At 39.2% G+C, this 21755-nt stretch overlaps 1 protein-coding gene across 1 annotated transcript; it reads right to left on the bottom strand.

Annotated features, from left to right (window-relative positions):
• Positions 1–1369: 1369 nt before the first annotated feature.
• Positions 1370–16800, bottom strand: gucy1a1 (guanylate cyclase 1 soluble subunit alpha 1). The gene is made up of 8 exons (XM_012849819.3): positions 16561–16800; positions 16247–16314; positions 14519–14607; positions 13692–14407; positions 10198–10683; positions 7412–7555; positions 2659–2813; positions 1370–2404 (listed from the first exon to the last, which is right to left on the bottom strand). The coding sequence occupies exons 1-8, from the start codon at positions 16798–16800 to the stop codon at positions 2266–2268; spliced, it is 2037 nt and encodes a 678-aa protein (XP_012705273.1). The 3' UTR covers positions 1370–2265.
• Positions 16801–21755: the final 4955 nt, after the last annotated feature.

The raw sequence follows: 21755 nt of genomic DNA, 5'->3' as shown, positions 1-21755 counted from the left end.
TCACCACCGTCAGGGTGTGAATGTGTGTGTGAATGACTGACTGTAGTGTAAAGTGCGTTGGGATTGTCTGACTAGTTAAAGCGCTATACAGGCCATTTAGCATTTACACTGGCTTTACATTGACCACTTAGTGAGGGCAAATACATATGTTTGAATGACCTAGGTCGAGCAGAGAATCTACTGCACTAGACTGTGGCAAGAGCATTTTCCCTGATGAAAGAAATACAATTGAGCAACAAATTTTTCAGACATTTACTTGTTAAATTTTATTTTGAAAAGAAAATCACGTATCACTTTGTCCTGACATGTCTTAATAATCTAGGTAGAAAATAAATCAACAAAAAATTAACTGAGTAGGTCCTCTGGACGGGTTCTTCTTTGTTGAAACGTTCCGTCTGCTTTCCAAAAGACATCTTCAGTCTGGGGAGTCTCAGGTAAACTCAGCCTCATGTATCACTTCCATGCTTTAGCATTATGCACTAGATCGTTTTGGTTTATTACATAAAAACCCAATACCATACATTAAACGTTGAAACTGTGAAATGACAAAGTTTGAAAAACCTCAGGGTGATGAATATTGTTGCCAGTTTTATGAGGTACTGCAGAGAAAAAATATCCTACATCTTTTTTTGTTGTTGCAATATGCCAAAAAAAAAAAAAATCAACCACTTCAATTTTCTCATGACAATATTTATTGCACTTTGATGTATAACAATAACAAGTAAAGCACATTGTTGTGAGTGGTAGAAAGACATTCATTGAACTCGTTGTGTGCCATATTTCTCCTGTATAGTAAATGTGTGTTGCACAACTCATGTAATAAATCTGGTACAGATGTGCACAGTAAGATGAGTACAAATGCAAAAGCATACCTTATTAGGAAACTAGTATAAAGAAAATGTCTTGTGCTAACAAACCACACGCACTTACATAAACACTTCTGTTATTCTGCTTGTGGGAGAAATGTCATTCATATATCACTGTAGCCTGTTTTAAAGTGAATAATAATCTCTGTTGATTATATAGCGTGATAAAAAAAAGAACCCTGTTTCATCTAGTTGGCACATGTCTGGAGTTCCCATAAGGCACCTTAATCTGCTGTGCATTAACAGAATTCCTTAAAAGCGAATCCTGCACCCTAAAATATCCTTTTTGGCAGATATGTGTAAAAGAAAACGTCCTCAAAAACCCAAAGCCAGCAAAGTTAACGTTTAATTGCTGCCATTTAGAGAATCATACTTTGGCAAGTAGAATAAATTCAAAAATAACATAATTCTATAATTAGTACCTTGATGTATAAGGTTGTTATGGTGCATTGAATGACTTCAGCATTTAGTTTTATTTGAAAGTTGCACATCCAGTGGGAGTATTATTATTTGTGGTGTACCTAGCTTTGATTAGCAATTTAATACATTCCATTTATTTCAGTCACCAAAGGAAAATGTTCATAAATAGAAATTGTACAGAACTGTTTGTGAGAGTTTAATATGATAACTGTCAAAAAGGAAAATGTACGATTATTTTTGCAGTTATTACTCTGTTTTATGGATGCGACAGCCATATTGGCTAGTATAGCCCCGCCCCCCAAATTTCTAATTTTGATTTGTAATTTCAGAAGGGGAACTTGAAAATTCTGACTTTTGAGTGCAGACGAAACGCACTATTAATTTATGTGATTGTAAAGCAAATTTTTTTTAAATGTGCTACATAAACAAATTAGGTTTGCAACCTCAAATTAAAGTCTGTTACATCTATGATGTATTTTTCTTACATAAACGTCTAGGTATTCTTGTAACAAATATAACTACATCATATGATAAAAGCATGTGACTATAACAATCCTACTGAGCAAGATGCTTAAAACATCCTGTGCTTTTTTATTTATTTCTGTATTTTACTGGCCATATTTACCCATTTTTACTTCTTTAAAAAGAACAAAACAATCTCAAATTGTTGCCTTGACTGTTAACATCTCAAATGTGAGCACAATATGAAAGCACTTCTTCCAAAGATCCCAAAATGCAGAGATGACTCATTGTGGAAGAAAGATGAAAGAGATTTATCTGCACTACAACTGCACAAATAGATAATAGTACAGAGACGACAGAGTTGACAGTAAACTGACATTTCCATGTTTAAACAGCTGCTGTGATAGCTTCACTTAAAGAATCCATGAAAGACTCCAATCGAATTAAACAATACATCTGTATTCTTCTGTCAAGCTTCTTTTTTAGCTAACATTTTTGGGCTTGCTGAAGCTTGGCTTCATTTGGTCGTCAGTTTTGAAGCTTTGAAGGCTGCCTCCAGAAAGTAACAAACACCAGGGACATCTTCTGGGAAGTTGGCCGGAAGCTCCTGTCTGCTCCTGGGAACAAAGACAAACTCTGGGCGACCTCTCAGCAATCTGGGAGGAAGAACACACAAATAAAGCATGAGTCTAAAAACAAAGTGGCAAATTATTTGACATCCCTTCTGAAAGTTATGCATCCTGTCGAAAGCACTTGATTTGACTTTTTCTTGCCATCTCTCTAGTGGTGGTAAACGGTACTACACACATAACTGCATACACTAAAACATACTTTTTGAGACTTTCTGTTACAGAATGTCTTTTGGAAGAGCTGTGAGGAGCCGCCATAATTGCTTATAACATGGGTTCACCTGTGGGTTGTAGGGCTGACGTTGATTTTCCTCGCCTGGCTGCACGATTCAAACTTGTTTGCCAATGTAACATTGTTCCCAAAAAGGCAGTAACGGGGCATTTTCACTCCAACGACACCTGCCAACACCGACCCACTGTGGAGCCCAATTCGCATCTGGAGGACAAAAAAGAAATAAAAAAAATGAATTTACACAATGCTGCTTGCTTGCTTAAACGTTTCTCATTTTGATAACCAAAAAGAAAAACAAACTGCACTTTTCATGGCAATCACAGCAGCAGGTCTTTTTGAGTGTGTCCTTACCAGGTTTGGACATCTTTTAGGAACAATTCCAACCTCATAAAAATCACAATGTTCCTCTGATGGCAGCTGACTCTGGTCTATTTTCTATTCTCATTTATCTGGACCTGAGTGCAGCCTTAGATACACATTCTCACTCCATCCTTCGCCACAGATTATCTTTAATTGGCATCACTCACATCCCCCTCTGACTGGTTTCATTGCTACCTGACCGTCTCCACTAAGTTTGTTCAACTCAAGTCCTTTAGTTGCCATCCATCCTCTGTCACAACCGGCATGCCCCAGGGCTCTGTCCTCAGAGCTCTACTGTTTGTTATTTACATTCTTCCCATCTGCAATAGCTTCTGGAAATTAAACATCAATTTTCACTCTTAAGCGGATGAAACCCAGCTCTTTCATGTTAGCCAAGTTCCACACTACCACCCTCTTCCTTTACCTTCAGCAAAATAAAATCGTGGTTCACTTCTGACTTTCCTAAATTGAACAGTGATAAAACTGAGATCCTCCTCGCAGGAACCAAATCCATATTATCCCATATTTGGGATAATATTATATATTTCTCTCTTTTACTTGATGATTCTATAGTCTCCCCCATGACTCAGGTTAAGAGTCTAGGTGTTATCCTCAATAGCACACTATCCTTTGCCTCTCACATCATAAGCTTCACGCATTCTGCCTATTATCAACTATGCAACATGAATCGCCTTCATCCCTCCCTTTCCCCTCACTTTGCAAATTCTTGTCCATTGTCTTGTTACCTTGCACGTTGATTACTGATCTCTTCATTTTATTTACTTCACTTTCATTTATTATTATTATTATTATTATTATTATTATTATTATTATCATCATCATCATCATCATCATTATCATCATCATCATCATCTGGAGATGGGAATTTTTGTCCATTCTTCTTTCCAAAATAGCTTAAGCTCAGTGAGATTGGATGAAAATGATATTTAATACAGTTTTCTCCAGACGTTACTTCAGATCAGCCAAAAATAAATATGATCTTAGAGGTAATGGTATGATTGGGAAAGCAAAATTATTAATTTAAAAAACGTATTTTGAGTTGCATGGGTTAACTTGTGGAATGCATTTATTGAAAAAAGAAATGCATTTATTTGCTTTTTCATTATCAATCAATTTTTTTTTAGGTAAAATGTGCAAATTATAAACTCAGTGTTAAGTGCTTTAAACTTTGTCTTGTCTGTCAACATGGGTTGTATGTGCAATTCTAGAGGTATGAATGTTATTGCAATGCCTTTTATTTGTAGACGTTCAAGGCTGGTTCAATCCACATTTCTCCCTGCATTTCTATAGTTTCATTATAAGCAACAGTTGGTTACTTGAGCACAGTAATGTGAAAACATGGCCATCATCATTCCAAAGTCTAAATAACCGGAGGGTGCATTTTATGCGCATTTCAATTTGTTGTACAGTTGTTTCATGGGATTGCAAAAAATACGCAGATATGTAAAAACCTTTTATTATTCTCTTAAATCTTTGACAAACTCCAATAAATAATGACACAGACATCCTGTCCTAGTTAAACTCAAAATAAAGCACAGATCAGGGCTCCAGGGAGCAATGCTGAAGATCAAACTGTTCAAGCAGAGGAATGAAGCTGAAATCAGTCAAACGTTTGTCTATTTTAAGTTTAAGTCTCACTTTTCCATTATCATTTCCATGTTTATTATTCTAAACATTTTAACACTCATTGGCCCAACTGTTGGAGGATGTTGGTATTTTAAGTGGAATTCATGGAGAGCAATAGCGACCACTAAAGTAATGTCACTGATGGCATTTAGGAAAAATGCGTAGCCTGGGAAGCAGGAAAATGTGGGAACCCCTGCTTTATTTACTCCGATTTTCAAAAGGTCTTGTCTCTCCCAGGCCAAGTGAAATGTATTCATGTCATATATTTTATAAATCTGATTTCAATTTATTTATAAACCACAATAACAAAGAAAAACGGCAAGTTTGCCAAAGTGCTGTTCATACTAAGATACATAAATAAATAAATAATAAAAGCAGGACATCCAACAGATATATAACAGTCATGAAATAGCACAAAGACAATGTCACAACTGGTCAAATGCTATAGAGATTTTTTTTTTTTTTTTAAAAAGACACTTAAAAACAGGAAGCAAAGTTATGTTGGTTGTAACTTCAAGGACTACACAGAGGGACCGTATTGATGCTTATTGTTCATGCATTTGCCAGGTCTGACTGTGCTCAGACATATTCTGCTTTATATCTATCCAATTCTGTACAGATTTTCTAAAACTAGGAACTATTTTTTTTTATCGGTCTGGAGATGTGTTTGTGATAAATATATCTAACTACAACTGATTCGGAATACAATAGTCATGTTTAGTACAGCCACCCTTCTTTTTCTAAAACTACATTTATCCTGCAAATGATAAAATGAGCGATAAGAATGCAGTGAATCGCCTGCACCCTGCCAACCTACAGCAGGACCAAATCAAACTAACAGCAAACATGTGCACTTGCATATATAACACATCTCAGATTTGACTCTATTATTTCTGGCAGATTCTCCTCACATACAGTGACTTGCAAAAGTATTTCAGCCTCAAACCCCTTTTCAAAATTGGTGCCATCACAATCACAGGGTGATAAACCAAAACAACAAAGCATATAATTGTAAAGTGCACGGAAATGTATACATGGGTTTTAAAATAATCTGCAAAATGTGGTATGCCATTTGATTCAGCCACTCTAAGTCTTATTTTCTAGAAACTGCTTTTGCTGGAGTCACACCTCCAAGTCCTTTGAGATATATCTCTACTTTTCTTTAAATTAAACCATTCCATTTAAATGTTTTTTTTCTGTCTAATGTTCTGTACAATATTGTCCTGCTGGAAGTTAAGCCTTCACCCCCATCTCAAGTCTTTTGCAGCCTCCATCAGGTTTCCTCCCAGGATTACCCTGTATTTATCCTGGGAGGAAACCATTCCCTTTCTCATTAACACTGACCTGCCTCCGTCTCCCCGTCCCATGACCACCAGCACCATGTTTTATGGTGGGGATGTTGTGTTCAAGGTTATGTGCGGTGTTGGTTTTACGTACACATATAGTTTTGCATGTAGCCCCGAGAGGTTCTACTTTGTGACAAACCTTAGCAGAACTTTCTACAGCTTTCTGTCTTTTTTTGAACTCTTCTATAAAAGGCAGACCTGGGGAGCGCACAGCTCGACAACAATACTTGTCATGTTGTCAGATTCATCCACCTGAGCCGGGGATCTCTTCAGATCCTCCAGACACCACTCGGCTGCTTTTCTTATAAAAAAAAAAATAAAATAAAAAAAATAAATAAAAAAAGCTCCCCTTTTCTGCCCATTCAGTGCAGTGCCTTGTGTTACAGTTGTGCCACACACTTTAGAGAGTTGTGAAAAAGGAAAAAACAGAAAAAGAAAAATTAGAAACCACGTGTGATTTTATTGACACTTAACATTTGTGCACTGCTTTGTGTTTGTCAGTGACATTGAATCCCAATAAAATGAACTGTGGATGTTAAATCACATAATGGAAAAGAAAACAAGGCACGTCCCAGGCAAAACCTATAAAAATCCATTACGGTTCCTCCACCCTCTTAAAGTACACTCCACATTTGCTGTCACCACTGGTAAAAATGTGCAAAAGACGTTAAAATTATCTTCCTAATCTATTGCTGTTATACGGAGCCCCTAAAGGGCCATTAAAGGAAAATAAATGTGTGAATTGAAATAGGATTACACTTAGACAATACACCAATGGATTAATAAAATTTACAAATAAATAAATTAGCCTTGTCTTCCTTCAGTTTTTGGAGAACAGTAATAGATATATTTCACGTTTTCAAAAAGTTTAACAGATCTTCTTTTTCTGCCAACTTTAACATCAATGAAAAGTAAGTAGCTGGTGCACACATGAAAGTATCACGGTATTTTTAAAAAATTTTTTGCCCCTTCAATGTCACTTTAAGGGTTCCATACGGTTGCATAATCTACCATTGAAAACTTTGCAGTAGTTCTCAGTCAGTGAGTATTGTATGATAAAAACGATGATTTCTTGGAGTACAGATTATTTACTCACTGAATAAATGCATTCAAATGAAATGCTGGATTTTTTCCACATTTTACTGTGTGAAATTATTCTCCTGCAATAAAATCATATATTCGTTTTAAGGCTTTTAACGTATCTTTACCAGCGGAAGGTCCTGCATTTTACTGTTCCTTATGAAACAAGCGTCAAAGAATCAACAATTAATCCTGTATTTTTCTAAAACTGAACGCCCTTCTGGGCTAACGACAGAAGTGAACTTATTTCTAGATCAGAGAACTCTCTGGCTGTTTAAAGCACTTCACATGAAGACTCTCCAACTTCACTGCAGCTTGCACAATTAGACTTAATGAGGCGTATTACCGGGATTGGTGCTTGACCCTTACCTGTATCGGTTCTCCTGTTGGCGTCATGACTTCGTCTGACAGCTCCATCATTTTCAGAGCCATGAGTGCAATTTGGACCGCATGAGTCTCACTCTCCTTATGCAAGCCACCGGCCACACAATAAGCATCCCCAATGGTCTCCACCTGAATGGAGATGAAACAATGTTACAGCCATTTCTGGACTGTTCAGCAAAGAAAGAAAGAAAGAAAGCCTCCCAACAGTTTTTGTAGTCTCTCCAAGCCGACGTCAAGGAATTATCTACAACATGTAAAGACACTTAGTTAGTTTTATCCGTTTTTTTTAAGTTCTTAAAGCAATTTGAAAGAAGAATAGTGACATAAAGACGATGGATCTTAAACACAATGATTAATGTCAAGAGGCCATTTATCAAAAAACTTGGCTTCTCCTCTGAGAAAGAAAAGGTTGGAATACGGCCAAAAGCAAAACTTTTACAGGTAATGGTGCTTAATCCTTAGACATGCCAAAAAAGGTCAAACGTTTTTTTCCACCTTTTCTCCACATCATTTGTATAAAACTGGTCTGTAAAGCACTTAGCTACACGACTGAGATAAGCTGAAACTATTTTTAGGCTTACACGTGCACGGTGGAATCAGGGTCCTCAAGGAACCCCTGACTTCTTGCATTTTACAAGACGTTTGACAAATGTGCTTCTCTTTCTGTTTTTGCTTCTCTGACACTGTGATTACATTAACCAACATTGTTCCAGGCTCACAGCCTTCAGCAGACGTCGCTGTTGTTAGAACTACCCTAACAGATTGTCTTTTGTATGCAAAATAGTGGAATTTTATTATTTAAAAAAAACCTTTCGTCTGTGAAAGAAATGCTCACATTTCGAAGCATTTCTAAAATGTAGCTCTGTAAAAAAAAGAAAAAAAAGTATTTGTCGCTCAAACTTTGTTTTGTTCTTTTCTCAACAATAAATGTTTAAGATGATCAAAAAACTGTTAGCATCAGACAGAGAAGTGAACCCAAAAAAACTTTTCATAACAACGCCGTTCAAACCAGCCTGGCACCTATGTGCGAAACAAAGTACCTCCAGCTGATAAATCATGAAGTAACTGTGATCAACTAAAATTGTCCATCCATCCATGGTCTTCCGCTTATCCGGGGTCGGGTCGCGGGGGTAGCAGCTTCAGTAGGGAGGCCCAGACGTCCCTCTCCCCAGCCACTTGGGCCAGCTCCTCAGGAGGAATCCCAAGGCGTTCCCAGGCCAGCCGGGAGACATAGTCCCTCCAGCGTGTCCTGGGTCTTCCCCTGGGCCTCCTCCCGGTGGGACGTGCCCGGAACACCTCACCAGGGAGGCGTCCAGGAGGCATCCTGACCAGATGCCCGAGCCACCTCAACTGGCTCCTCTCGACGTGGAGGAGCAGCGGCTCTACTCTGAGTCCTCCCCAGATGACGGAGCTCCTCACCCTATCTCTAAGGGAGAGCCCAGACACATCTCCTTCACGGCAGACGCAGCACCAATCCGACTATCGGTCTCCCGTTCCATCTTTCTCTCACTCGTGACCAAGACCCCGAGATACTTAAACTCATCCACTTGGGGCAAGACGTCCTCCCTGACGTGAAAGGCTCAAAACCATGGCCTCCGATTTGGAGGCTATGGTCTCCGAGTCAGCACTCAACAATAACAAAGAGACCATGTGACAAAGGCGTCTATACTAATAAGCAAGAAGAACACAAAGGTTTGTCCGATAATCACCAAAAACATCTTGACATCCCAAGACTTTTAGGAAAACAAAAAAGAGCAATTTTACCTTATTACAGCTGCAGAACTAACACAGCATTTCCAAAAGTCCAACTTGGTGGTGCACATTGATGGTTCGAGCTTTGCTGGTTCAGGATCTGGACAACTTGCTATAATTGATGGAACCATGAATTCTGTTCTTTGGCAAAAAATCCTGAAAAATAATGTCAGGACCTTAAGCTCAACCTCACTTGGGTCATGTAGCAGGGCAATGATCCAAAGCACACCACCATGTCCACCTCTAAATCTGCTAAAAGGAACCAAAATGAAGGGTATTGAGTGGCCTAGCCAACCTGAAATCTGAATGAAATGCTTTGGCATAACCTTAAAGAGGCTCTTCATGCCTAAAACGCTCCAATGTGGCAGAACTCCAACAATCCCGAAAGCAGCGCGTGTCAAAATACCTGCAGAGGTGTAAAACAGTCGTTAATCATATTTAAAAATGTTTGATGATAGTTCCCAGGTTTAGTTTTTTTTTAAAGAGGGTCAGGTTGGGTTGGATTTCTCCATTGATGAAGAAATTATCAATTTAAAACATTGTTTTGTATTTCCTCAGGCTGTCTTTGTTTGAAATGAAAACTTGCGTGATCATCGCCAACATTTAGGTGTCACAAAAGAACAAAAACTGTAAGGGGGAAAATGCTTTCTGCATAGGAAACAGTAGTTTTAACCAGATATAAACTGCTACAAGTACTTTATGTTATGAACATACTTTTATGACATATTTATATAAATATGTCAACTTTCAAGCTGAAAAGTAAAGTCGTTTGCTTCTGATCACTTGTAATTGTGTTTTCCCAGAAATTTTGTTTAAAAAATTTTCGGTTATGAACAATTATTATGCTTAGTTTAATTTAAAAACATAAAATCAGAATTTTTCCCAAGTCCTAACACAGGGTTAGGTTTAATGGTAATAAAATTTGTCTGCGCAGCTCAAAACAAGCGTAAACATATAAGAGCATTATCCACTGACAGCCAGCTGAACAAAACAAAGCTCCTCCGCTCAAATGAGCGTACCTTATACACATCCAGCTCCCCACAGTGGTGGTCGAACCTGGTGTACAGCTCGTTGAGCATGGTGATCACTTGCATCGGTGTGCAGACCGAACAGACAGCCGTGAACCCCACTATGTCTGAGAACAGCATCGTAACTTGGTCGAACTTCTTGGCCTGCACCGTTTCCCCCTGCCACAGCTGCTGCGCCACTTTGCCAGGGAAGATGCAGTAGAGGAGGTCCACCGTCTTCTTCTTCTCCTCCTCCAGGGCTTGGTGAGCGTGCTCCAGGGCCGCCTTGGCTTTGCCCAGCCTCTTCTTCAAGCCGTCCTGGGCTTTGGCCTGCTCGCCGACCAGGACCACGTCCCGCAGCGCGTTGTGGATGGGGATGTCTGACAGGTAGAGGCCGCGGCCCGTTAACTCCTCCAGCTTGTCGACGCACGGTGAGCCCAGGAACAGGATGACGTTTGACTCCGAGACGTAAATCATCTGACCTTTAAGGTCCATGAGCTAAGAGAAAAAAGATAAAGGTGATAAAGACTAACTGAGGAGGAAATTGGTTTAGACCTTTGCTAAAGACTTATGTTAGGACCACCATGCAGGCTAAATCCTCTGACTTCAGCACATTCATTTACCTGCCATATTTAGATTTAAAACGATTTTGATTTTCAACTCGAGGACAGAAAAAAAGTTATGCATTGGCCTATCCAGCATATGTAAATACCCTTTAGTCTATTTTACGACCGTGTGCAGATGTAACCACAAGAGAAAACGGACACGAACTTGTCAAAGCTTTGTGTTTATAAAACCACGCAGCTGAAAGGAGGTTCCTGTCTGCCCTAACTTTAGAGGACTGAACCCTCTATTTATATTCTTTCTTTGCAATTCAAAGAACCTTATCAGAGGGTCTTTTTTACTAACTGCATCATTAATTCATTAATGAGCCACCGCAGTCCAGACTGATTTTTTTTATTTTTTTTGCTCGGTCTCTGGAGGATGAATTGATGTTATATTTGGTCCAGACATCAAGAATGGACATTAATAGTGTCTTTCTGCAGGCTGGATTATGGCGCTGCTTTTCTTCCTTCTCTAACATTAAGCTTACATTTTCTCAAGCTGATGGTTTCTCTTTAGAGCCAGTGACAGTTTTCTTGGGTGATTCTTTTTCCGCTTTCCTTGATTTTCATACAGGTGGGAATTTAGATTATTTATTTCCATTTTAAGTTTGATTTGCTCAAAAGTCCCTGATCAGATGCTCTTTCTAATACACCAATAACGCAAACCTGTTGTGCTCATGTCAGCAAACTAATAATTTAAATGACAACGACATCCATGAGCTGCAAGCTATGTGGTAGAATATTGAAACTGACCGGATCATTGGTTTAATTAACAAAAAGGTTTATATGTTTATAATACTTTGATTCTCATGGGATTCCAAGCACTGCTCACATTTGCTAACACCTCTGGTGAAGATGTATTTAAAGACGTACAATGAATTCATGTTTTCCTGCAGTTGCATGATCCACATTGGTAGATTTGCGGCAGTTCTTTTGGGCCTTTGGGATTCTGTGACCTCCCATCCTCCTCCTCCTCCAGCATTGTTTGTCACAGATCCAATGGAGTTAAGCTTTTTAATCACTGCTGTCACTGTAGATGTCAGTAAGTTTAGATGAGCTACAATCTCCTTGCAGCTACATTCTAGCATTAACCGACATATTTGGTCGGTTTCAACTGCATGTTCTCTTGTCCTTCCCATTTTGCGGAGCGACTCAAAGAAAATTGGACTCTGTGGCATTATATTGGTATTCTTAGAAAAGTTTTTTTTTTAAATACATTTTGAAAATAATTCTCCCCCACCATAATGCATTAAAATCATAGCTGGAATTTTCTGGATATTTACACTATGGGAATTATTTTAGTCCCATTCAATAAAAACTCACCTAAATGGATGATGTGCCATTAATTTAAAATTTGTGGCAAAGTTGGAAAACAATTGCTTCAATCCAACTATTTGTTGTATTTGTCTGATAGTCTCTTCCGTGGGTGGTGAAGCAGAGCGGCAGGGGCGTTTTTTAAATTGCAACATAATTCAGGTTAATTGTGTCGCTTCCACCGGCATCGCAGTTGTATTTTTACACAGGGGAGCTGTCGGTAACACATTATTGACTCCAGATGAAAGCCACCGCTGCGTCTGCTCACTCACCCACTCACAGATTTCCACCTGTTTTACACCACTCTCACGTTTACTCATTGATGGTTTTCTTTCTCTCTTTCTTTTTCTTCCCCCCCTCTTTCTCCTGAGAGTGACCGATTGCTGTGCACTCTTGCTGAAACAGCACCAGCATGGCTCTGCATTTGATGGGGAAAATGCTTTGACATTTGCTTCTGATCTCCACTGGGGGTATAATGTTGATCTTCACCTCGGGACAAGTGCCCTCAAGTACACCGCTAATAGGCCTCACTGCTTGTAAACAGCTCGAATTTTTTTTTTTTTTACTAACGCTCCATCTCACTCCGTTTAATATCAACATAATTGCGCAAAGATTTTCAGCCTCATTAGTGAGTAGTGTACCTTTGTTCAGCAGAGATGCACCGAATGTCATTGTGGCCAACCCACCCAAAATAAAAATGAAGAATTAAAAAATAACAGGATATACTGTAAGAATAGCGTTTAAAAATCTTTCTAGCCTTGATTGCCAGTACTGGTTGCATCACGCTGCTGTGTGTGATTTCACATTTTTTACCGGTCTTTAGCATCTCGTACTAGAGTATAGCGCAGTTAGAAACGCTAGTTAGTAAAAGAGCAGTCTCTGTGAGCACAATCGCTAAAATGCAGAGCCTTATCTAAACCTTAACTGATGTTTATAAAAGCCTCTCAATTTTGATGCACTCATATAGCCTTCCTGTTATCTGCCGAGAGTACGCCTATGTCTTTCTCTTGCAGCCTGAACGAGCCATGACATGCTGTAAGAAAATACAATACACACTGCAAAAAGGGAACTAAAAGTAAGTCCAATCTTCTTGAAATGAGTGTATTTCTCCTTGATTTGAGCAGGTAAATAAGATTATTTGCCAGTGGAATATGATTTTGCACTTAAAATAAGAACAATTTATCTCCATCATCTTATTGCAAGTGTAGGATATCTTAATATCTTATTTTAGGGGTAAGAAATACTCATTCCATTGGCAAATAGTCTTATTTAGCTTCTCAAATCAAGGACAAATACACTCATTTCAAGAGAATTTGACTTATTTTTAGTTCCCTTTTCGCAGTGCACTTATGGATTCATTCTAAACATCTCACTGATAGTGAAAACAGCTAACTTTGAGTGTAGCCGGTAAAACCTTCCACACCGAGCGGTGTTGTTAGTCCCACCTAGCATATGGTTCACTGATCAGAAAAGACGGCATGTTTTGAATTTCAGACTGGACTTCAACTAGTCAGGGCAGATCAAGAGGACTCCGCTTACCGACTAATTCCGTCGTGCGTCTCTATTATTTCATGGATGTCTTCCTACCTTCACTGTGTTTTCTGCAGTAGAGACTCCGTGCTTGATCCGAATGATGAACTGTGCATTTAGCATGGTCAGAATACCCTGAAAGCTGCATTTGATCTGTGGGGAGACAATGGAGAAGTGTTCCTGGAAGGTCGAAGACCGTCTCAGTCCTTCCTTCCTAGATAGTCTCTTCCTGAGCCCGTGTCCTATTTGGACCAGAACCAGGTCTTGGTCAAGTATCAAGTGGAAAGGGAATATAGTGGAGAACAAGGAGGTGGGGAGCGTCCCTGCTGTGGTGGCCCGGAGGGGACTGGGGCTGTGAGTTTTAGCATCCCGGACTACAACTGTGTACAAGAGACTAGGCTGAGGGCTGGACTGCAGGATGCTGTCTTTAGCATTGGGGGGATCCCTCAACACATCCACGGTAGTGTTATACAGCAGGCGCGCAGCAGCTTTGATGACACCGGGGAAAAAAAGCTCAGTGGTGGGGCGGGGATTAAAGAAATAGACAGTAAGCAGGTCCGGATCCTTGTCTAAGCACAGCACCGACGGTTCGTTTACACAATCCTCTCTGACCGGGCTGGGCGGCACGCTGCTCTGTTTCAACAAGACATTGAAGCTGTTGAGGAAGTCGTGCAGAGCGCCCCCCACCACTCTGAGAATGTGCCTGTCCTCCTCGTAGCACATGTTGAAGATCTCCTCGCCGAGAGCAATCTCCAAAGCCTCCACCGGAGTCGCTGTCAAGCACACGAGGAGAAACAGATGAAGACGTGACGCAAGCGGCCCCCTCCGCTACAATAAGCCGATGACATGTTGCGCGTGCAATCCTTTGTCAGGACAGTCATTACCTGTTTTGGTCGAATAACTGTTCATCATTTCAAGTAAATGTTCCAGTTCATCACTGCCCGTCGGGAAGTGAGCGCAGCAAGCCGCTGGACTGGAAAGCCCACAGACAACATATTCAGTCACTCCGAACCGTGGCCACGGGAGCTTATTTTCACTGTTCGGTAGGCATGGACCAGTCGCCGGCATCAAGGTATGCAATGGTTTTTAAAAAGTCTCAGAAACCATGGAGGCTTTCCATCACACTGTTTCCATAGTTTATAGTTAATTAAGGTGCATGAGAAAATCTCGTAGGGATCGTATATAATGGCACCCTGTTATTGCACACTGTGGGTCAGCAGGCTGAAAGAAAACACTTTCATGCTTTTCGCTAACTTGTAAAAAGCACAAATGTGGCTGTTTTCAGGATTCAAACAGTCATGACGTGGAAACTAAAAAAAATAAATACATTTTTAAATTAGGTTGGCTAGTTAGCAAGGTTGTGAAGCGGCCGACCTGCTAGATAGGCAGAAAACCTGCCAGTCAAAGCTGTTCATTTATTTTATTCAAACAAATAGTTTGTATTGGCAACTTTAACTACATTCTCTATGACTTGAGGCCATATTGAATACAGCACTAGGGGGTGCTTGATGAGCTGCGAGTTTCTCAACCACAATCCCCACTTTGGTGTTCTTGTTGTTTTTCCACCTGGGAACTGTGAAGATCCGACTTCTGAGAGTTCAACGAGAGCGTCCCATAATTAGCCATATAACACTAGCTTGTTATACACTTGTTTGTTTTTTCAGAACAGCAAAACTGTAAAATATTTTGAGAAGTAATCATTTATTCCTAGGATGTTTAGTCTGGATACAAATGCAGATGCATCAGGACATTTAGTCTTGATGTTTGCTAAAATCTGTGTATCAAAATCAAATGCGGTTTAGAATCAGATCCATCAATAGGCTATTTCATTTACTAGCACAATTGTTGCTTTTCTTTTTTTTTTCCCAAGCAAAACCAAACAGTGAGTAAATACTGTGAAAACAGTGAAACCTTGTTACCGGCGCATTATTACTCAAGGTTATCATGCCACCAGTCCATGCCCACTGCTCAGAAAATAAACACCTTCTCAGAAATGTCTAAAACAACATTCCCATAAACTAGATATCCTTCATTTGTTTTTGTTTTCCCCAAGCCAACACCCACAAATATTCAATATACCATGGCATCTAAGTAGCTATGGTGAAACAGTTTAAACATGTACTTAGACATTACTGAAACAGTCTACCAGATAAGTCAAAGCTAATTAAATGTGAAGGGGGAAAAAAATCATTTTAGCTCAATGTCCAATTCTGATCCTAATAAAAAAATAGCGTGTGTGTGTGTGCGTGTGTGTGTTTTTTTTTTTTTTTCATTTTCTCTAGGTGGTAAAAAGCAATTTCGTTTTTTACTCCCAGTATCCATAGCAGCCCCCTGTCTGTACCCCCCCTCTCTCCATCCCCCACTTATTGTTATTATCCTCATTAGTGCCAGTCTGGTAGTGAGAATGACAGGAGGACTCTGCGAGGTATTGGCAAACAGAGGATTCAAATGATCTGCAGCTTCTCAGATCTTCAGCATCACATGCCGTACAGAGGGGAATTAGGCACACATAGGATTTTTCTATAAGCTGAAATAAAGGTTAGCAGATACAGACTGCTTTGTTTTCCAAAAAACTACACCAGAAAAAAAGAAGAAAAAAAAAGACAAGTTACCTCTCAATGTCCCTGCTGTGATCTGCTAGTGTCATCATTCTTTGGAGAGCAGTGTGCAGCCTTTGAAACTGTATCACAAAGTGTCCAGCAAGTTAAAGGTCATCAAATGGTAAGGCTCGGAATCAATTGGTATAAGCATGCCAGGATTAAAGGATTTCATTATTTCTATAAATAGGTATTAGGGGGGGGGTCTGTGCAATTTTTTTTTTTTTGCAGAAATGCGACAAACCCAAAACAGATTGTTACATTTATTTCCCCCCCCTTCCAATTTTATAACATGACATGCAAAATCATGCATGCATTCACGAAGTTACCTCAGGACATGCCAATTTTCGGATGCTGTCTCCAAGCGTGTGCAGGTTAACTTTGACTCTGCTCGTCTTCTGTCGAGGTACAGCCGGGCTTATTTCTCCATGCACGTCCTTAGAAATAGGCGATAAATCCGCAGCGTCAAGTGAGCGCTCCTCAAAGTCTCCGAGCTTGTCGTGTTTGGCGCTGCCGGAGAACGGGCAGTCTCCTGATATCTTTAGTTCTTTCAATTTGGCGCAAAACATCTTTCCCCCCTTCTTTCTTTTTTTATTTTGGCTAAACGAACGATCCTCTGGGCTGCGCTGGTGTATTATCTCATTTCAGAGGGGGGGCAGAAGTGACCGAGCTGCTGCGCTCTCTGGGAGCATTCCCATCATCTCGTCTGCTCATCAGGATACCTTCGTGCTCCCGTCAAGACGCAAATTCAAATCACCAGCACCAAAAGCACAGCCCGAGAGCGCATGCAATATTCATTGGGAACCTGCACGGGCAGCTGATGGCAGGGAACCAGCGTTGCCAAAAGCCAATAAGCAACTAGATGGAAAAGGACGACAGGCCAATCCATGCGCAAAAGGGGCTGGTGTAGGCCATCTGACGAACCTATCAGCCAAGAGAAATTATTTCCAACCGACTGGTAGCGTGCAAGATTTTTTTTTTTTATGTTCTTACCCCAGATTAGCAATTGGACTGGAAGTTATCAAACTGGTAATTAATAAGACAAATTTGGCAGCACGTTGAACGCACTGGGGTGAATAAATAATAATAATAATAATAATAATAATAATAATAATAATAATAATAATAATAATAATAATAATAATAATAATAATAACAATAATAATAATAATAATAATAATAATAATAATAATAATAAATAGTAGACCAATAAAAATACAGAAATTTGGTTTTAATTAAAAGTATGCTTATTCGCTACATATTGTTATTTTCAAAAAGTTATTTTAATTTGGCAAACAAGCCTCACTGGAACACATATCCGAGTCTCTTGACTATGCCTGCATAATCCGTTCTAATCTGCCGTAATGGAAGAGTGGCAATAAGAAAGCCATTGCTGGAAGAAAGCCTTATGAAACCCCATTTGCAGATTGCCACAACCCATGTACTGGGCAAATGACCAAACCACCTTCTTTTAGGCTAAATCAGAAGGTTATTGGGTAAAATGGGGCCAAAATGTTACTTTTTATATCACACAAAATTCTATGAGTGGTAAAAAAAAATGTAATGCTGCTCATCACCCTCAAATGATCAACCGCCATATCTGGTGGTGATGAAATTATAGTGTGGGGATCTGGAAACTGTTCAGAGTTGATGATGAAATGGGCTGAGCTAAATACAGGGCAGTCCTGGAAGAAAGCCTGTTAGAGACTGCGGAGGACTTCAGATTGTGGCTGAAGTATACTTCCCAACAGGATAACCACCCTAATGATGAAGCCAGGTGTACAATGGGAAGATTTATATCTGAGCATATTTATTGGTTTAAAAAGTCCCGGTCCCAGTGCAGACCCAGATCTTATTGAGAATCCATGGCAACGCTTGTTACGTCATCTAATCTGAAAGAGCGTGAGCTACTTTGAGAAGAATGGGGAAAATATTTTTTCTTTATTTAAATGAAGCTGTTGGAGACATGCCCCAAAGACTTTCAGCTGTCATTGGAGGGAAAAGTGGTTCAACAAAACCTTGGTTCATTGGTGCTGAGTACATATGCATGTCCCACTTTACAGGTGATTATTTGATATTAAAATAATAATAAAAAGCATACCATAACATAAAATCAACAAAAAGCCATGTATCCTTTCAAATCTACCTCACAAATATGTTCTACTTTTTGTTACTTAATTTCATGATCTCTCAATAACATACACTGAAGTTTGTGGTTGTAACATGACAAAAAGGGGAAAATATTTAAAGAATGTGGTTACGTACTTGGGTGTTACTGCCAGAGAGTCTAACAGAGTAAAATCAGGATTCCCTTCTTGAAATGGACTTGCCAGAACTATTGTGGATTTAACCAAACACTAAATGCAAGTGTCAAACATGAGTCCTCTGGTAAAAAAAAAAAAAAAAAAGGACAAACTGTGGTTAGTTTGTTGAGCAGGAAAAAAAAAAAGATCTCCATTTTAATAATGTATGTTAATTATCATCCTTCAGAGAACATGTCTTTGTGTGACGCATGTGTCATATCCAGAGATGCAAATGTCTTGGACTCAACTTCCTGGATATTTATTTGAAGATAACATACAAATGTAACACATAGATAAGAAGCGCTTTGTAGTGCAACAGGCCTACTGCTCTTTTCAGTCATGGCTGCTAGACACCACCGAAGAGCTGTAACTTCTCTGCAGATAAGTGCAAAAATGAATTGTACTTTGATTTGATTTATTTACTCCTGTCCAAAAAGACCTCCATATTTAAATGCATAGAAATCATTTTGGTAGCTCTTGTCTCTGACCAGTTTCAACACTTTTGTCTAAATCTAGTCTTTCCAACATGACCAGCAATATGAGATACCACACTGACCAAGTTTCATTCACAGTGAGTGATTTCTGATAAAGACCATAAAGACAAGATGCAAGATTTGACCAAATGAAATTGAGCTAAACCTAGGCATGTGCTAAAAGAAATACTTTTTTCCCTAAATTTGTCTAGATCTTGGAATTTTATTTAGCTGTTTTGATAAATTCGAACACCAAAACGGTTTCTAGTAGTTGCAATGCTTTGTGGTTTCACTAAACTGGTACCGCTTGGTTTTTATTGTCATTTTTATTGTAATTTGAATACAAGCCATGCTTAACATGCCTTTAAAAAGCTGTATTCGAATCGGTAAATGTTCTTAGCATCGCTAAACTACACAAGCCTGGTGCTCTGTAAGAATCTAACAATGTGGTTTCTACTAATACTTTGCTCATTTAGCTGTTTCACTCATATTTACAGATGCATAACCGCAAACTGTCATTGAACGGCATTATAAACATAAATACATTTGACTACGTCACTGACTGGACTAGCATGTATGATAGTATTTATTTATTATTAAGAACAAGAAACATTTGAGCAATTAGACACTGTACAGGAAATGTTCAGATAGTTTAGGTGATCAAAAATAGACTTCAGTGACCACGATGAGGCTACAGAATTGCACACTAAAAGTAGCTTTTACCATACTGAAGATGGAGATATTCTTGGTTTAAGTCAAAGCTGTTGGAGAACAATAAGAAACTGCTCAGACAATGTAGATCTTTGTCGATAAAGCTTTATGGAGGTTAAACGGCAATACATCTCATCATTTCCTTAAGGGAAATTAAAAATAGTTACATTTATGACTAATCAATAATGTAAATGGTATTTGTCGCATGGTGGTAGCTATGTTTAACATTCAGACATTGACTTGTTGATCACCAAGTCAGGAAAAGTGTGAAGTAGTTTGACAAAACATTTTATGATCTGGGTTCATTTGTCTGCTGATAGAGTCTAATAAGACATTTTGCGATGATGTGTGGATTCATTGTTGTGTGTCTCTGCTACGATCGGCTGGCCTCTTGCCTATTGACAGCTTGAGATAACCCATGTTTTTTCAAATTTTATCTTTGTGTTCTCTCTATCTTTTTTTCTCTTCATAGTAGGTACACCTGGTCTGGCGCTCTGTTAGCTCGAGGCAGATGATCCGGCATTACCATATGACATAGAAAGGATAACTGGATCAATGTGTGTTTCTGTGCTTCTTGTGTCTCTGCTCTGTCTTCTCTAACCCCCAGTCGGTCGAGGCAGATGACCGTTCACACTGAGCCTGGTTCTGCTGGAGGTTTTTCCTTCCTGTTAAAGGGAAGTTTTCCTCTCCACTGTCGCTTCATGCATGCTCAGTATGAGGGATTGCTGCAAAGCCAACGACAAAGCAGACGACTGTCCCTGTGACTCTACGCTCTCTCAGGAGGAGTGAATGCTGCTTGTCAATGACTCGATGCGATCTACTGGGTTTCCTTAGATAGGAAACCTTTTGACCAATCTGTCTGGATGATTTGATTGAATTTGATTTTGTAAAGTGCCTTGAGATGACATGTGTTGTGAATTGGTGCAATATAAATACAACTGAATTGAATGAAATGTGGAATACAGGTTATAAGGTTTTTCTATTAAACCCTTGGACTTAATGTTAGATTTTACTTTGACCCATTTGTTAGGTTGAACACTTTAGCCAGTATGTTGGGTCAGATCCACAACCCAACCACATTTTGTTAAATCAACTCGGGCCTGGATAAGCCCAGGTTGGACCCGGGACTGGGACTTGTACAAACCAATCTGGGTGACTCAGGAGGCTTTAGTAAGTGAAATCAAAGTAAATAATTTACCACAGTGGAATTGGCAGCTTTTTATGTGCATTTTAAATGAAAAGTATATTATGATTAAAGAAAGATTATGTGCTGTGAATAAGTTTTGTCCCCTTAGGGGGATATTATATGAGTTTAAGATATTCTTATGGAGGAAATGTATATTATCCCACAGGGCCAGATTGGTTTGGACAGTTTTTTTTTATACAACATCACTCAAAAGTTGTATTATGTATTCAATGTTCTTATCTTTTTCTGATAAAACTTTGTCTCATGTTCTGAAACATTTAAGTGTGACAAATAAAATAAAAAAGAACAAATCTGTAAAAAGAAAATACCCTTTCATTGTACTAAACATGAAAATAAACATTGGTGGACTTAATTACTAATGAATTATATTTTAATGGAACAGAAATACTTTTGCTGTCCCACAATTGGGAAATTTTGACATGACAGTGGCAAAACACGTAGACCGGTACATATGGTATATTTATATAAAAATGCAATGTTCAAATTAGAATAGAAAAAGGACAGCAGGCGATTCTAAACTATGTAAGAAAGCTACAGTATGCAATGTGCATGATTGTACAAATAAACACTCCCAGAGAAGCTTAAGTGTATGCAAATGGTTTTCAGCAACACCCCCTGAACTCCAAAAGACCTCTGCCTCCTCAGAAGGTAGAGTCTGTTCTGACCCTTCCTGTAAAGAGCATCAGTGCTATGTAACTAGTCCAGTTTATTGTTCAGGTGAACACCCAGGTACTTAGAAGAGTCCACTATCTCCAGTCCACCTCAGTTCTCTGGATGTTAACTGATCTCAATGAGGTGGGACTACGCCTGCGCCGGCAAAAGTCCACAAC

Source organism: Fundulus heteroclitus, chromosome 5 (assembly GCF_011125445.2).
Source record: "Fundulus heteroclitus isolate FHET01 chromosome 5, MU-UCD_Fhet_4.1, whole genome shotgun sequence".
Classification (NCBI taxonomy): Eukaryota; Metazoa; Chordata; class Actinopteri; order Cyprinodontiformes; family Fundulidae; genus Fundulus; species Fundulus heteroclitus.
Note: the sequence above shows the minus strand (reverse complement) of the source record. Positions and strands in the feature narration are given on the sequence as shown.

Excerpts from the sequence above, each read along its gene's own strand:
- gucy1a1 (XM_012849819.3), bottom strand. The coding sequence starts at position 16,800 with ATGTTTTGCGCCAAATTGAAAGAACTAAAGATATCAGGAGACTGCCCG. Across the intron at positions 14,608-16,246 it reads CACAGCAGGGACATTGAGAG|TCCAGCGGCTTGCTGCGCTC; the intron begins GTAACTTGTCTT and ends TGGGCTTTCCAG. Across the intron at positions 2,814-7,411 it reads CAACAGGAGAACCGATACAG|ATGCGAATTGGGCTCCACAG; the intron begins GTAAGGGTCAAG and ends TTTGTCCTCCAG.